The following is an 18,702-nucleotide window of genomic DNA, read 5'->3' as shown; positions in this document are numbered from 1 at the left end:
ATTTTGTTCTCCCCATTAAATTACATTTTTTTGTTTTTTTTGTGGCCCAGCACAATAACATAGTGGCTAAATCCTCGCCTTGTATGTGCTGGGATCCCATATTGGTACTGGTTCACGTCCCAGTTACACCACTTCCCATCCAGCTTCCTGCTTGTGGCTTGGGAAAGCATTAGAGGATGGTCCAAAGCCTTGAGACTGTGCACCCACATGGGAGACCTGGAGGAAGCTCTGGCTTCAGATCAGCTCAGCTCTGGTTGTGGAGGCCACTTGGAGGTTAACAAAAAACCTTGGTGATTTGCAGAAAAGGATAATAGAGAAATAAGTAAATAAACCGGAACTAAGCAGAACTGAAAGCATGTGTATTCCTATTGCTCCAAATCATCACCAGCATTTGGTGCTGTTTTGTATTTTCCCCATCTCAGTAAGCATGTGGTGGCATTGCATGGTTATTTTGATTTGCAAGACACTAATGACAAATGATATGGACATCTCTCTACAGGCTTATTAATGCCTTGTGTATCTTCCATGCTGAAGAAGCTATTTAAATCATAAGCCCACTTCTGGTTGTTTATTTTCTTCTTGCTGAGTTTAAAATGCTCATTGTGTATTTTGCATAATGGTCCTTTGTCAAAACTGTCTTTTGCGAATATTTTCCCTGGGACACTGGAGTAAGTAGATGAGTAGATGACTGACTGGATGAAGTAGATAAATGAACGTGAAAAACCTTGGTGCTTTGTAGAAAAGGATCATGGAGGAATAAGAAAATAAACAGAAGCCACACAAGTCCAAAAACATCTAAGCAGAACTGATGGAGAACTGAAAGTAAACAGAAGAGACAGTGATTATAGGAACCACAAAGCTGCCAGTCAGACAGAAGGAAGCATTTTCAGAACAGAATACCCTGAAGTCAAGAGTGAAGCTGGAGGCCTTAGCAACAATTTGGTGCTTGGTACTCGCTTGTTGATTTCTTCCCTTCTGTGCCCAACTTCTACAATTTGGTTTTCATTGTACATACTTTTTCTTTCAAAACTTGAAATTTTGGTAATTTTACTTTCATCCATGCCCCCCACTGAATATCAAAGGGAATTTATCATGTCTTTGGAAATTAAAACTTGGCTGTCACAGTTTAAAATGTAAAACATTACGGATGTTTCCGTTTTCTTCAGCAGACCTTTTAGAATTTAGCACTTCTAATTAAAGAAGTAAGTTCTTTGAGTTTTCAGGCTGAGAATCTGCATTTTTTCAATGCTCCATACAAGGTTCTGCCCCAAAGCATAATCTGGGGATAACAGTAGCCTTATACTGGTCCATAGCTGTTCCTATTTTAGAGGTAACTATTTCGAGTATCTTTCACCTTGCCAGCTGTGAGCTAAAGGTTCAGGTAGCCCCTTCCATCCTCTTAATTGATTCTGAACTGGATAAAACGCTCTGCTTGGTACAACTTTCTGGTTCTGTGGCAAGGAAGGGTGATAGTTCCTATGAACTAAGAGACTAAATTTTAGCACCTTGATTTAACAATATCTACTTTGGCTGCCTTAATTTTATTTTTTATTCATGCCTCTTCCTCCTGGGGTCTGGGCCACATTTCAGATCATAATAAATAAGAGTGAAAGAATTCTTTTTATTGCCTAAATTTATTGACTCCTCACAAATCCTCTATGATAGGTTACCCTCATTTAACAGAGAGGTTTTACAGCCAATGTTAGATCACAGCATCAAACCTTCCAGGGAACTGGATTTGATTCTCAAGGGCTGGGGTGGGCCTTAGTAAAGCAGTTAGGACCCTCCCTGGAAAGCCAACAATCACAGACTGCGGTTTCTGGGTTTCAGTCTTGGCTCTGCTCCTCATTCTATCCTCCCGTTAACGCACATCTTAGGACACATGAGGGAGACCTAAATTAAGCTCCCAGGCCCAGCTTCAGCCTGGCTCAGTTCCTGCTGGTATGGGCCATTTGGTAGTGAATTAGCAACTAGGAGTGCTCGTGGTTCTCTCTCTCTTTCTCTTTTCCCTCTTTCACTCCCCTCTCCACAATTAAAAAAAAAAGTCAAAATTAAAACACAAATAAATAACTTCCAAGGGCCCATTCTATCCAGAGCCAGGCTCTCTCCATGCCAAGGGAAGAAAAAAAGAAAAAACAAAACTACAGAAACACATGAATAAGAATGTAATGCTGCTTCTAAGTCACTAATGAAACAAAAAATATTATATGTTATTGCAAATTGTTAAAAAAATAAATAAGTGGTTAAAGCTGTAAAACTACATATTTTAAAATCTGCAGTATTATCTATCATCCTTCTTTAGAATCAATGAGATCTTCATTTAGCTTTTTTTGTCACTAGGTAGATTATAAGAAAATAAACAGAAATCTACAGAAAAATTTGTTTTTCATATGATGGGTTAAAAAAGCTATTCCAACTTAAGTAATTTTCTTTTTAACAAAAAAGATAATATTTTTAAAATGCCTCATCTAACAGAATGCATTATCTTGGATTATTAGTTAAGTATTAAATGTTGCTGTTAAGTGTGAGCCCTGTGGGCAACAGCAGTATTATAAAAATCATTATAACCCCATTCCCTGACTCACGGGTCCTAAAATTTACTGTTGTAATTTTGTGTGACTATCATTTTTTGGTATATGATCACATCATATAAGACATTTGTATAACAAGTAGTCACTTGGGGACCTGCAATAGTAAGGCAGGCAGGCAGCCCTGCCATGGACACTACTGGCTCGCATTGTACTGTGAAACCCAGCATCTGCTTAGGACAGAATCAGCAACAGCATATTCTATTTTCTAACCAAACTTTCTATCAGACCTACATGGTCTTTGAAGATCTCAATACTATCCTTTGCACATTTTGAGGAAGGGGAATGTCGAAATGGAAAGCCCCTGACTATGCCATTTCTCAAACCTGCTATAACCAGGCTTCCCCTCACCTCATCTCTCTCTCTTTCGCAGTCACCAAATTTGCAACCCTGCAGCTTTTGTCTTTACGGACCATGATCACAGGAGGTGATTAAGATGTAAGGAGTTTAATGTAAAACTTAGTATTCAAGTCAATGTACATCAGAGAGAAATGCAAAAAAAAAGGAATCATAATTTCCCAGGAAAGAAACAGAGATTGCCTGCCTCTATTTTTCCTTTCTCACCCCAGGCCCACACATAGCCAAGCCAAGTGTAAGCTACACACTGAACCACAAGCTTTCCTACAAAAATGAGAAAGAATGTTGAGTGGTAAAAGAATAGTACTGTCCCCAGCGCTAATTTCAATTCAGTTATGCAATTACTACGTCTCCCATTTTTGCTAGGTATGGCTGCCATGTTTGGGTTGGGATCTTCTTGTTTTGACTTTTGGTTCACAGCAAAGGCAATGTACATCTGATAAAGTCTCTTGGCATCCTAACAACAAGCAGTAGTTATCTTTTTGAAGTATGCAAGCGTGTACTACCACGTTCCCTCTGTATCTTTGGACGATACCTCTGCGTGCTCAGTTGCTTACCGATCAAGTAACGCCAACAAGGTAAGTCGATCATACCAGACTTTAATCCACTTTCCAGGGAAAATGATAAATTTGTAAAACTGCTCTCGGTTAAATTTTCCTTGTGTCGAAGAACATGATGAGTCTTCCAGATCCTGACTCACATGCTTTTAGATAGAAAAAGAAACAAGTATAAAGGTTTTCAATTTGGCATGCCATTGTAACAAGCACACATCGTAATTTAAAAACATGAAAAGCAGATGTTCAAATTCTGAAATGTAAACTAACCTTCGTTGAGTGGAACTCTAAGAATATAATAACCGGGTACAGGGCAGCAGCCTAGTGGCTAAATTCCTTGCCTCACACTCACCAGGATACCATATGGGCACCAATTCTAATCCTGGTGGCCCCACTTCCCATCTAGCTCCCTGCTTGTGGCCTGGGAAAACAGTCGAAGACGGCTCAAAGCCTTGGGACCCTGCAACTGTGTGGGAGACCCAGAAAAAGTTTCAGGCTCCTGGCTTCAGATAGGTACAGCTCCGACCATTGCGGCCACTTTGGGAGTGAATCAACTGAAGGAAGATCTTCCTCTCTGTCTCTCCTCCTCTCTGTATATCCACCTTTCCAATAAAAATAAATAAATCTTAAAAATAAAAAAGAATATAATAATCAATAATAAGGGCCTTGCATCTCAACATGCTCCAATTCCATTACAATGTACCATTAAAATTATGCTACTCATCCCATCAAAACACTGCTCTTCATTAAGTTTAAGACACTGAAAATTAAAAATTCAACAAAGAACTCAACCAACCATCTCAAATGACTTAATCCTTGAAAAATGTGCCACTTAATACAAAGTAATGAAAAATATTCACATTGCATATCAGTGAAGCATACATTAAGAAAAAGTGAAATATCTGGGTTAAAACCTAAACTGATGCAACTGAAATGTGGAAAGATTCAGATCCCGATTTTAGAAGTTTTAGCTCAAATTCATTTGTAAGCAACTCTACAATAACTCCAATGGATATTAATTCAATTGTGAAAAACATTAATCTTCGTTGATCTATGAGACACTTCACAGCGTGGCATGATGCTGGAAAGAGGAATGTACTAAAGAATACAGCAGACAGTTCAACCACAAAAACCAGATGCTAACTAGATCAAGACCGCGCCACACACACACTGAAGAGAACCAGCCTCGATTCCAGAGCAGTGCACGGGTCACAGAGCTTGATGAAATGAAGCCAGAGAAATCTCCCCAAACAAGAGCACAGAAAACAGGAAAGAAAAACTTGAAAGGAGAAAAATCAAAAGTTACCTATTCTGATGCCTGATACCCCTATTGAAAGTGTGAGTTGTTAAAACAAACTGTTACTATGGCATTCCCAAGGATGACATTTCCAATCAAAAATCAAAAATTAATTTTTACTTCATGTATTCATTATCTGTGAGGAATAAGACGCTCTATACTGCTAAATTTCCCAGAAAACCAACAATTACACTCTTTAAACTGGATGTATTTAATATTAGCCTCTGATTCAGCCATCTTACAAAATTCTGTGACTTTATTCCTATGCTCCTAGAGCATTTTCTCTCTGTGTCAGGTTCATGTGCACTCAGTGTTCATACAGCCCTATACAAATCAGCAAAGGTCCCAAGGACTCTATGCTGAATACTACTAGGGACCATGCTCTAAAATAATAAATAGGCAGAAACGCATATTTTTAAAATGTGCATAGGATACAATGGAAGTCAATGAATATATGGCGACCACTGAAATTAAGAAAAAATAAGTCATTATTAACATTGAAGCTCACTGAGGTCAAGTTCACAGTCATACCCTCTTCCTTCCCTCATGTATTTTATGCTTAAGATTCCCTGTGTTACAACATGGAAAGCTTAGAATAAGACAGGAAATGACAGCATGGACCCAAACACGCCTCACTAGGTGGGACACAAAGATTAGTTATGTCTCACTGGGGTATGGGGGATTTCTCTGCACACCCATCCTAAAAAAAAAAAAATGTATTGTACCTAAACTGATAACTGTATGGAATCAGGTTGAATACAAACCAAAATTGAAATGTCTATGAAGAAGTCACAGGATATAGTTAAGAAACCGCATCTTCCTATCAACATACTATTAATCAATGTCATATCAATTGATGATGCCATGAGGTTGTAAATGGCTGTTGATGTTATGTTGGGGCCTTTAATTGATTGGGATGATGCTTTGCTGGCTTTACCTTCAGACCAGAGATGGTCTCACCAAGAAATCGTTGAACCCAGTAGGATAATAAGACATTGGACTTTATGCTTGGTAAATACTTCCAATGAAAGAACCTCAACTGAATTTGAACTGTGGTAACGCAGCAAGGTGGAGAAATCCACCATGGGGAAAGGGTTCAGGGAGGGTGGGGGGAATCCCAGTGCCCATAACACTGTGTCACATAATGCAATGCAATTAATAAAATTAAAAAAAATAAAAAGATTCCCTCTTTCTTCTTTTGTTATTTCTATATCCCAAATTTCTATATTTCTTAATTTTATGTTTTTTAATATATACCTTTCAGATTATATTGTACATATCTTTTGCATTTGAGTTTTTGCTTTTTTCCGCCTTGACATTATGTTCTTGAGACTGACCAGGCTTTGTTTTGTATCTGTAATGCCAATTATCAAAGTTGTATAATATTTCATCATGTGGATTGGCATAATTTACTTAGCTATTTCATTGCTCAGCATTTAAAAGGATTTTTTTTCAAAGTTTGGCTCTTCTATATATTCTTGGCCCAGTCTCCTAGTAAAATGTGTAAGAATTCCTTTAGAACATGCACCTAGAAACAGAACTACTAGAAATATAAATATTCTGTACCAGGAAACAAGGTAACACACAAAATTTTGAGCAGTTACCAGATCATATTACGTAGTTTTCCAAAGTGGTCCATGCGTTTACATTCCCATTAATATCATACAAATTCCTCATCTCTCACTCCACATTCTCACCAACACTTGCTAATGTTGCACAATTTTTATTTTATCTAGTCTCTAATGGATTGCTTGTGTAGTCTATATTGGATTGCTCATGTGGAGAGCCACAATACTATCTCCTTAATTATTTTTAACTGTAAAATTCAGCACTACTAACTAGGCTTATATTCACATGGCTATGCAACACACCTCTAGAACTCTTTTGATCTTATAAAACAGACATTTTGTACCTGTTGGACACCTTTCCCCATTCCTCATTCCCTCCACTCTCCCCAAAGCCTGGCAGCTACCATTCCACTTTCTGTCTCTAAAGACTGGGCTAATCTAGATATCCCATGTACATGGAATTCAAGACTGGCTTAAAGCCTGTGAGATTCACTTATGTTGCTTCTTGTGTCAGAATCTCCTTCCTTTTGAAAAATAAATTCCATTTCTGTAATATCACATTTTGTTTCTGCATTCATTTGTCAGTACAAACCTGGGTTCCTTCTACCCTTTGGATGCTGTGAATAACACTGCCATAAGCAAGAGTGTGCAAATCTCTCCCCCAGATCCTGCCTTAAAGCCTGTTGGATCATCTGTGTTACTATCTGTTTGCCTTTTTCTTGGATTATTCCAGAATCTACTTGAGGTGGGCTCTAGTTTCCTGTAGAGTAACAAAACATAAGACCTCAGGTCAAAGACAAGGAATGGGATGAGGAGGAGATGGAAGAGCAGCCCTGGAGGGTGGTACTATCTTTTCAAGGCAGCACACATTTCTCTTTGGTATATAAAGCAGAGGGGCCTCATGGCAGATGCAGGCCACTTTTTCTCACTCAGGAAAGCTATCAGTGCCAAAGTCCCTGGCACTCAGGAAGGCAGCACAGTGAGGGACTACTACAGAGATCTCCAAGAAAGCACGTTTCACTATGTCTCCATTCCCAGATGCAAATTCACTGATTCAGCTTATGGAGCACAGAGTATGCTGAATATAAAATATTAATGCAAAAGGCATTTGGAGGGAAAGCTGATCTATCATGGAGGCAATAAATAGAATAGGCTGAGCTACAGAGAGAGCTGAGACTGTAAGAGCTTGTTGTGTCTGGAATTCTAATCCAACGTAAAAGAAAGCATCATGGAAACTGCCTGGTGCTACATGAGCAGGAAGAGCTCCCCCTTTAAACGATGATGAGCTTGTAGTTCACAGTCATCATCTCTGCTGAAAGAGATCCTTCTCCTGGATGGCCATGATCACAAAGTGCAGGGAAGAAATCCAGACACAGGGGAACATGGCTTATTGTCCTTGAGATGTAGCAATCTACATCTGACACTTAACTAGGTCAAGGGCAAGCACCAGCCAAAAACTAAATGCATTCTTCCAGACAGTAAGAAAATTAACTCCATAAGCTGAGGTTCAATATTGCACCGTAAGCTTTTATGAAGGTCAGTGTACATATTTATACATATATATAATACATACATAAAACAAGATGAGGTATATACATATCTTGTGTTAAATGCATTATTCCAGCATACTGTGCAATTCATTGCTTCTTCAACAAAAAATCCAGTTAAAAAATACTCCTCAGAATCTAATGGAAAAAATGTTTGACTTTTCTTTTTCTAAAAAAATAACAGAATTCCATTTTGGGCCTCAGGTTCTAAAGGTCAGAGTTTATTGTTCTAGGGAATGCTGAAAATGGTTCTTAGCTTGTTTCCTGTTACAAAACCAAATTGAACTGAAAGCTTTACTCATTGTATATCACTCCCTTTTTTCACTCATTCAACAAAATATTCAAAATATTCACAGACTGAACTGGTATAAGCCAGATACAATATATAATACATGCTGAAAACAGGATAAGAAGGTTGTTGCTATATCCAAGTAGAACTTGGATGACCAAACCAGCCCTAATAACACAGTGACACACCCATACACACATATATAAACACATCTATGTCTGTATCTATATTTCTAGAGAGAAAGAAATTACAGCATGGGGCATATAGGATTGCTATCCCTGAAGAATGCATGAAGTAGAGGGATCCAAGACTTAGGCGCTCCCTAGCTACCAAATATCCTATTTTTCAAAGTAATGCCACCTTCAAGAATGCCAAATAACCAATCAGGATTTTGATGTTATTAATAATTGTGACCAAATATTAGAGTTGTAATTTCGCCATGTATTATATCTAATCCTTAGAAACACTTCCTAACCCTTCCAAGTATATGTTATAATCTCCGCTTAAAAGTTGAGACAGACGGGGCTTTAGTGATGCTCTGGTTGAAGTTGCTGATGGGCTCTGGTTTCAATCTCAGCTGCTCCACATGCAATCCAGCTCCCTGACAATGGACTGGAAAAACAAGCAGAGGATGACTCAGGTGTTTGTTCCCCTGCCACCCATGTGGAAAACCTGGATGAAGCTCTTGGTTTTGGCCTGGCCCAATGCTAGCTGTTGCAGACCTGGGGATTGAATGAGCAGATGGAAGATCTCTCTCTCTCTCCCTTTTTGGCTCTGCCTCTCCCTCTTTGTAACTCTTTCAAATAAATAGATAGATCTAAAAATACAGAAGAGATAAGGGGTATTTTTCTTAGTAACTAACTTTCACCTCCCATGTCGGAGTAGGCAGGTTCAATACCTGGCTCTGGTGTCTAACTCCAACTTCCTACTAACTCAGACCCTGACAGTGGTTATGGCTCAAGAAATAGGGTTCTCGCGCCCGGCGGCATGCCCTAGTGGCTAAAGTCCTCGCCTTGAACGCCCCAAGATCCCATACGGGCGCCGGTTCTAATCCCAGCAGATCCACTTCCCATCCAGCTCACTGCTTGTGGCCTGGGAAAGCAGTTGAGGACGGCCCAAAGCCTTGGGACTCTGCACCCGCGTGGGATACCCAGAAGAAGTTCCTGGCTCCTGGTTTAGGATCAGCATAGCATTGGCCGTTGCGCTCACTTGGGGAGTGAATCATCAGATGGGAGATCTTCCTCTCTGTCTCTCCTCCTCTCTGTATATCTGACTTTCCAATAAATAAATATATCTTTTTAAAAAAAAGAAAGAAATAGGGTTCTCACCAACTCAATGGCTTATCCAGATTGTGTTCCTGGCTCCTAGCTCTGCTCCTGACCCAGCTAGGCCATCGCAAGCATCTGGACAGTAAGCCAGTAGATGAGAGCTCTCTCACTCCATCTGTCTCTCTGTATCATCTCTGTCTCTCAAATAAATAAATACTTTTAAATAAATAAATAATATGAAATAGAAGAAGCCGAAGCTCTGATAGATCCAGTCACTTGCCTAAGGTTCCCACCGCATGGAGAGGCCCGTTAGAAGTTACAACTTGGGCTCTCCTTGCAATCTTGCTTCAAGGAATCCTAGTGAATCCTTTTACATAACATGAAAGCTACCTTCACAGTAAAAGAAAAAAAAGTATTCAGGAAAAAATACATAGGATTGCAGGCATGAAAGAGCAAGTGAAAAACCCAATTTTAAAAAGGAAAGCAGATAATGGACACAGACACAATAATCAGGATGATGAATTAGATTGCAATCAATGTGGTGTTCATATCAAATTGTAAGTCAAATTTGTGGCATTGAGAGTGAAGGACACCTAATGAAAACTAAAATATATAGGAGGACCTGTTACGTGGGAAAGAGTAGGTGACTAGGTCACACAAATGCTCCCCAAAGTCAAAACAGGCACAAATTATAGGTCTCCTTTCCAGAGAATCAGGAAAATCCCTCAAGGATCTCAAAACATTTGTATAAATCTGCGTAAAAGGGCAAGGGGAAGGGAGGAGGAGTAGAAAAGTGAAGAACAGACAGTATAGAAAACAACCCCAACAGTCCAAAATCCGGCGGCTGGAACAGCGCTATGGAGACTCTGGTCTGAGAGGGGGGCTCCTGGGCAATCACACCAGAGGCTGCCGAGAAGTTGCAAGCAAACCCAGAGACCCCAGTAGGAACAAAAGGACAAGACAGAGCTCTGAATCAGAAACCCACTGATGCTGAGTTCTAGGATATCACCTTGGACGTCATACCCAAGGTAAAATAATACCTAATCCTAGGATTTTCCACTAAGACAGCATAACATTAAACAAAACATCTACACAGCCCTGTGCACAAAACATATATCAAAAACATGCAAGTGGGATGGGAATTAAATCTATATTTGATAATACTTTGAGGATAAAACATCAAAAGCAAATGTAGGATGACACTATTTAACAATGACGTTACTTAGCAGATAGAATTTATAATAAATCATGTAGGTTCTAAACACATTTTTAAAATGAACTTCTGAGCATGATAAATGAAAGGTATGCAAATGTTCATTTTTAAAGCTTTAATATACTTCCAAATAAGTGAACAGATATGATTAAAAAGTAAATGCTAGGAAATTATAATTACTGTCTCATCTCTTTCATCTCTATAATTATTTCAGCTGTTTCACATGTTTGTAAATGTTAATATTCTTATGAATTCTCACTAATTAATGAGAGTAAATTGTGTTGTAAATGATTTTATTATATCAACCAGGAATAACAGCACTGTTACTAATAATAGTGTACCCATCTTTGCAATTCTCATCAATACCCATCAGTTTAGTACCAAAGAACTGGTTGGCTTTCCTATTCCTAACAATAATGGCAATAATAATAATTCCATTATTATAAAGTTACATACAGTTATAATTTAAAAGTGTTTTCACCTATGACATAATCTCATTTCTTTTTTTTTTTAAAGATTTATTTTTATTATTTTTTTCATTGGAAAGGCGGATATACAGAGAGGAGAGACAGAGAGGAAGATCTTCCGTCTGATGATTCACTCCCCAAGTGAACGCAACGGGCCGATACTATGCCGATCCGAAGCCAGGAGACTCTTCTGGGTCTCCCACATGGGTGCAGGGTCCTAAAGCTTTGGGCCGTCCTCGACTGCTTTCCCAGGCCACAGGCAGGGAGCTGGAAGGGAAGTGGGGCTGCCGGGATTAGAACCGGCGCCCATATGGGATCCTGGGCGTGCAAGGCGAGGACCTTAACCACTTACGCCACCGCGCCGGGCCCCTCATTTCTTAATGTTAGGAAACCTGAATGACTTTGAGGCCACACCAAGAAGCAGTAGGTGGAAAAAGAAGCTAGCCTACAGACAGATTCAGTGCATCCTGGAGTGGGCTGCACCTACCTCTGGACCAGCAGCAAAATACAAGAAGTATTTCAAAAGAGTTACTCACATACTTGTCCAGATAACACAATGAAGCAATGTAAGATTTTAGAGGTCATAGTAAAGAGACTGCAAAATGTACCCTCTGAGGTTAGATGTACAAGATGGATGTTCTGAGACACAGAGAAGCACTTGCCTATAACAAAGCACTGAGTTATAACACAGGTGCACCTGGCAGTGTGATAATCAAACTTCCTAAATGTCTGAATGCCAAGCTCTAGTTCAGAGGTCAGATTTCCCCAATTTCAATTCTAATTCCATCTGTCTCCTTTCCATTGTGTGCAGGAGTCAGGATTAGCACCTATCATAAACAGAAGGGGTCCCTCCTCTTGCCCTTCATTTTATTTAAAAAAAAAAATAGGTGACCACTGGGTACTTCCTTTGCAGAGTCCCCTCATTCTATGCACATACTTCTTCATATAAGGGAAGAATCTCAGACAAATCTTTTCTCTGGTCTTGGTCTATGTCTTGGCCATCCACCCATTATACCCTGTAGAACTTGATCCTCTGATAAGGTAAGACAGGATTGTATAGATTGGGCGGGAAGTACAGATTCTGGTATTTACTGCACTTGGGGAGGAGAGATTGAAAGACAGGGGAAGTGAAATAATTAAACAGTCTTGTTCTTAGAAGGCTAAGTCTTACCTATTTTTCAAACCTTATCAGAGACATAGCTTCCTGGTAACACACCCAAGAGGCAACGGAGGATGGCTTAAAAATATTTGGGCCCCTGCCAACTATGTGAAAGACCAAGATAGAGTTCCAGTTTCCTGACTACAGGCTGGCTCAATTCTAGTTGTTTTAGTCATCTGGAAAGTGAATAAATAGATGGACTATCTCACTCTCTTATTTCCTTCTGTTTCTTTGTATTTCAATAAACAAGTAAATAAATAATATAGGAAAATAAAAACCCAGATATTTTCCAAGTCATGAGGGAAAAAGAACAACATCCTTTTAGTAACCAAATGTCAATAGGAGTGAATTTCTATGGCACTTGGAAAAGCAATTACAACATGGCAACCACATCAACAGCAAGATGATCTCGTATCTAAATGGCTTCTTTAGAAAAATGGCTTCTTTCAGGTTCACTCAGTAGACTACCATTCAGTGATATATCAGCTGGGAGGGGGGGTACAGAACTCGGCAGACCTAATTCTGAAAACTGGCGTTCAAATTTCCTGCTTGTGAAAACACCCACAGTGGTTGCAGATGTACATACCCGAGGGGTGTCTGACTGGGTCCTCCGAGCCACCATGAGCAGCAGCTGTTGTTGAAGAGCACTGACTGCAGGGTCCCCGGAAGATGGATCTGGACTCTCATAAGTGGTGGTGCTGGAAGAGCTGATCTGCATCTCTCTGGGGGGAGAAGGACAAAAGCTCTGGTGACCCAGACACTCCAAAAGTCATCTCTTTATTATAATGCCAACAACAGGACACTGGTAATGTGCAATGCAGATGGCAGATGAATTTCTGCAAATTAGAAATAATTAGAAATAAAGCATTTTTGTGCACAAGGCTCACTTTGGGCAAGAATTTAATCACCCTGTACTTACTCGTGCTCTCCAGGGTTGGAGTGTGCCTTGGGATAGTTAGATGCCAGCTGTGACAGGGAAAACACCCTGCATTTTCTGTGTCTTTTTTCTTAAGTTCTGGTGTTTTCTTGCACAGTATGGTGACTATAGGTTATGATCATATACTCAGTAATATTTCCAAAAAAGTTAGAACAAAGTATTTTGATTATTCCCACCACAATGAAATGAGATAGATGTGACAGGCTTAAGCTGACGTGACCCTTCCACAATGCATACGTGTACCAAAACATCACACAGCACCCTATTATTGAATATAGTTTTAAATATCAATTCAAAAGATTTTTAAAAACTTACAAATAAATGGGTAGAGAGGTATTACCAATAGGTTCTGGCCTCATCTTTTCTAAAAACAGTCGTAAGTAAGTGTTGGGCTTAATAATTCCCAGATTCAAAAAATAAAAAACAATTCCCAGATTCCACAAAGGGGAGAGCAGTGGTTAACACCTCTGCTATTTGCCCCCAACCCCAGCATTCTTTCTTCATATTCTCCCCCACCCATCCCAAAGCAATGAAAGTACATATTGGTCAAAGAAATGCCTTGGGTAATTGAAAAGAGACATTACTAAATTAACTGCAGTCTATATCTAAACAGTCTCATTATCTTTAATCACATATATAGATTGATAAGACTTAAATGAATAGAAATCTTTAAGCAAACTCAATTCTGGCATTTTTCCTTTGGCTCAGAAAGCAAACACTAGGACATAAGGACGTATGTCTCCTATATCTAACTAGCAGGGTACCTATACCCGAAAGGAGACGTTTGGCTGCTCACCCCACAATCACTTCTAATAGAATTCCTGCTAACATAACCCCATTTCATTCATTCATGACTATTGCTTCAGAACAAATCTTTCACCTGAACAGTGCATGGCCTTGGGATATGAGCACACACAATTCCAAGAAATGTCAACTTAGAATAGAGGAAGTCATAGACAAGCTTTTCCAGCTGTTCAAAAGTAACAAAAGTAAAGGACTGTCTTTCTCTTGGCCTTTAGATGCCATGTCAGTAAGAAGCACTGTTACTATGGCAGCCACCACTGCCTCATGAGGACCAAGCCAAAGAGCCACCGATCTAGGAGAAGAGCTAGTTTCTTAAGGACAGCACTGAGTGTCAGAATTCACCAGCCTTATTCTGATCAAAACATGGGGCTTCTTGCTTTATGAGGTAATACATCTCCTTATTTAACCCATTTTAAATGGATTCATATGATACTTGCAACATAGACTACACCAGCTAACACACACTCCTCAGCAGTAGAAATGTTACAATAACAAAACCACTTTCTGCAGGGCTGGGGCAGGCTGAAGCCAGGATGTTCACCTTGGTCTCCCCACAAGAGCTTGTGCCATCCTTTGCTGCTTTTCCAGGTGCATTAGCAGGGAGCTAGATTGGAAGTGGAACAGCTAAGGCTAGAAGGGGTGTCCCTGGGGAATGCTGGCACTGCAAGCTGTGCTTTACCCACTGCAACACAGCGCCAGCCCCACATCCTGATTTCTAATTCATACATTTCATGGTAAAGTTTCTGACAAGTTGTTGGAACTTTCTTTTCCCTAACAGATGAAAACTGCAGCAATAAACACGCAAAATTATTTTAGATAAAAAATATTTACAACACTTCCATTATTTCCTATACATAAGAACCTCCTGTAATCCTAAGATATAATTTATGGTGGATGATACATTCAATAAAGTTTTCTTTAAAAAACACTTAGGAAATATAGCATAAACACCAGGGTTTAGGAAGTGAACCAAGAGGTGTTAAGTACATGAAGTGTGAAAATGTGAAATCCTAGCCTTCTATTGTTTGGATCACTGTTCCTGACCCAGTGCCTTCCCTCTCTGTATATATTAACCGTGTAGTCTCTGTCACTAAAGAACAAAAATATCAGCTTAATTTACAAAAATAATGGTCATGGAAACTTTGTAGGTTTATAAAGGAAATATTGAGTAACATAACTATCATTTCACACTGAATTACAACAGGACTGAAAGCACCTTGTTAAAACAAATCCCAAGGAAACTAAATCTTAGCACATGGCAAAACGTCACTGAAATGAAAAGACTAATCTGACAGCATTATCTGTAAGGAAGGTCATGACTATACATAGGCAGGAGCGAGATAGAAGCATACATGCTTCTGTGCAAAAATCTAGCAGGTGCCTGGCACCCTCTACTGTAAACTGAAATAAGCTAAAAATTGACTGCTATATTAAGGGTGAAAACCCTTCCTTCCACGAAACATGATACAGAAAAAGAGTCAACTTAATGTGTCAGTATTGCTTAGTATATATTTGTTCATAATAAAATGTTTTCCTACTTATTTATTTGAAAGAAGATAAACAGGGGAGAGTGAGCTCGCTCTTATCCTCTAGTTCACTCCTCCAATGGCCACAATAACCAGAACAGAGTCAACTGAAGTCAAGTGCCTGCAAAACCACCTGGGTCTCCCACATGGTCTGAACAGGAAGCAGAACAGCCCAGAATTTTAACTGGCATTATAGGCTACAGGCATTCCAACCAGCAGCTTAACGTGGTGCGCCTCAACCCTTGCCACGACTTAGCATATTTCTGGTTGCTAAATAATTATAAGTAACATTATTTTCATATGTAAACCATTTACATATCTTATTTTAAAATCCCAGGTTTGGTGTTCTTTAACAGAACTAGGTTTAAGTGATTGCTCCATTACTTACGGTGACTATAAGCTTTGTCTGCTAGCTCAGATTCTCACCTATGGACACACAGAAAACATTTTCCTCCTGGGGACTGCTGTAAACGTTCGATCACACCGTGCCTCTGAAGCCCTAAATAGTGCCTCCCATATATTAGTCACCTAATTACTATCCTTGATCTATCTACTTCCTTTTCTTGATGTACAAGCTGATTTTCTTTACCGTCACATTAAATTACAACATGGTCTCTACTAATGTCTCTACAACATGGTCTACTAGTTATCTCTAGCAACAGACACAGGTACCTTAGTCTCAACTCACACCCAAGCTTCTGCATAAAGAATAAAACAGCATATTAAGTCCCCTCTTAATTTATGTAGTTTACAATAGTCGGTCATTTAGATAAAAACACATCAAAAAATTGTCTTCTGGCCCTATGATGAGGCCAATTCTTACCATAAGCTCACACTGTTCTGTGTTGATGGGATCCAAGTCGAGCCAGGAGGAAAATCCCACGCTTCCACACAGCACATGGGAAGCATTGCTCCAAAGGCAGAAGTTTTGTCTCTTTCTCAGATGTAGTTCCCTAGGGTCCCTTGCTGCCTCCCCCTCTCTCTCTCTCTCCCTCTCTCCCTCCTTCCCTCTCTCTGTAACTTTGTGTTCCAAACAAATAAGCAATTGTTTTTTAAAAAAGAAGAAAGAAGCAAAGAAAGTGCTGAGTTTCAAGAAACAGTTTCTCCCCTCCCTAAAACAGCAAAAATGGAAATATTCTGTGTGTGTAGTAGCAATTCTCTAAATGATAACACACAGCAGCACATCTGGTCTTGATTACTCAGTTTTCTGGTTAAGCTCTGGTAAATTAGGCTCAGGACGATCTTAGAGATAAGTTTACTGAAACCAGGTTGAACTCAGAGCAATAGCAGCCAAGAGCTGCACAAGAAGGTGATAAACATTGGCCTAGAACTAGAACTACAATCAGGCAGAATTCTGCTTTCATATGGCTGCATTTGGGCCTCAAATGGACCATAATCATATCCTACTAGACTGGACTGTTGCTTTTGCCCTTTTAAGTTCCTACAAGTAATAGCAGTCCCGTGCCTTTTCTACATTTTCCCATTGACAAGAAAACCTTCCAGAAACTCTGCATCCTCCCAAGTTTATACATCAATTCTACTAATGTCAGGAGGAGGGCTTCTCTTCCTCTCCATCCCTGTTCTTGTTGGAGCCTCAGAAGCAAGGTACACTAAGAATGGCCCAGAAAAGCAAGCCAGAGCAACACGTTCACTACACACGATGTTTCCATAAAGCACCACTGTTCTGAAAACTGAGACCTGTTCCTTAGACGTCTAACAGGGGTTCTTGTTGTAAGATTGGCAAATGGCTCTGCTTTTACATGACAGCAGAATTCAAGTATCTTAGGTAAACGCGGCAGTAGCCTAAAATGTTGAGACACCCTGGAGTCTGGGCTCTCACTGCCCCCGTGTGGCGGCCGGAGCTGTGACCATGGAAATCCAATGACTGCAGCCCAGTCTTTTAGCAGACTTGGCCTCAAGAACCTCCCATTTTCAGGATGCTGTGTCTTGGTTAATGCGTGATCTTTGTCAGAAATGTTCTGAAAGCAAAGTGAGAACTGAAGTGGAAGGAGTAAAGTCTAAAAGAAAACAGAGAGAGGGCACAGTGATTGGGGAAAGCATAAACTGTTCAATAGCATATCCCTGGACTACCTCTAGTTGGCGGAACATTTCAACCCTGTGTGATCAAAGGTATCTTAACTTGTGACAAGCTTTTTTTAATTCTTAATTCAAAGCTGTGAACATGTTTACTGATAAAACTAATAGTGACACAGCTATAGGCACGATCTCAAATATTTGTAATTGGAGCTGAAAACCTTCAAATTCCAATTCAGTGGGACATACAACTGAGCATATCTAATGCTGAATGAAGTCACAATACTTTATTTTGCATTTTGCCCGTCAATTCGTTCACTTCAGTGCCCTCATTCCCACTTAGTTGTTGCAAACAAACGGTCACTATTTTGACTAACTAAAACAGAGATGATTTCTTGCAACTTTTTGCTTGCTCTCTTCTCTTTGAACCAGATACACACTTAAGCATCATGACTTTTCTGACAGCTAATCCAAATCAGCAAGAGAGCTTTTATGGTTATAAAGGCCAGAGAAGCTGATAATGTCAACAGTAGAGAAAGAAATCTGAAGAGACAACAAATATTAACTATGGGGATTCACTTCATCATTGGAGTCGATAGACCTAAAGACTCACATTAGCTTTCAGAAAAACCCTAGTTTCTATGCAGAACAACAGCCCCAACATGTGCTACAAAAATTCAAAAACAAAAGATACAGATGAGTGAATTGAGATAAATCATTATATAACCAATCTATAGTTTTTAATAAAATCAAATTGAAGCACTATGTGTGTGTTTTTTTCAAGATGACTTATTTATTCATTCATTCATTGATTCATTCATTTAAAATGCAGAGCTACAGAGAAAGAGTAAGAAACTGACAGAAAGATCTGCTCCCTGATTCACTCCCTCAAAAAGCTGCAAATAACTGGGGCTGATCAAGGTCAAAGGCAGGAACCCAGGACTCCACTCAAGTGGGAAACAGGAGACCACATGCTCAGGTCGTCCTCTGGGCTATTCCATGCACAACAGCAGGGAGCTGGGCCAGAAGGACAGCAGCCAGGACCCAAATAGCATTCTTATGGGATGCCAGTGTCAACAGCAGTCCCAAGGTAT

The 18,702-nt window shown here is 39.7% G+C and overlaps 1 protein-coding gene across 1 annotated transcript in view; it reads right to left on the bottom strand.

Moving 5' to 3' along the window:
- Positions 1–18,702, bottom strand: part of PCNX2 (pecanex 2) — a 259,238-nt gene that overhangs the window by 206,326 nt on the left and 34,210 nt on the right. The window contains exons 9-10 of the mRNA XM_040968059.1: positions 12,894–13,029; positions 3,503–3,648 (exon numbers count right to left, since the gene is read on the bottom strand). Of these exons, the coding sequence (XP_040823993.1) occupies positions 3,503–3,648; positions 12,894–13,029 (282 nt within the window). The remainder of the gene's footprint in view (positions 1–3,502; positions 3,649–12,893; positions 13,030–18,702) is intronic.

This window comes from Ochotona curzoniae, unplaced genomic scaffold, assembly GCF_017591425.1.
Source record: "Ochotona curzoniae isolate NIBS_2020 unplaced genomic scaffold, NIBS_Ocur_1.0 scaffold_4683, whole genome shotgun sequence".
Taxonomy (NCBI): Eukaryota; Metazoa; Chordata; class Mammalia; order Lagomorpha; family Ochotonidae; genus Ochotona; species Ochotona curzoniae.
The sequence above is the reverse complement of the archived record's forward strand: the minus strand, read 5'-3'. Positions and strand labels throughout refer to the sequence as shown.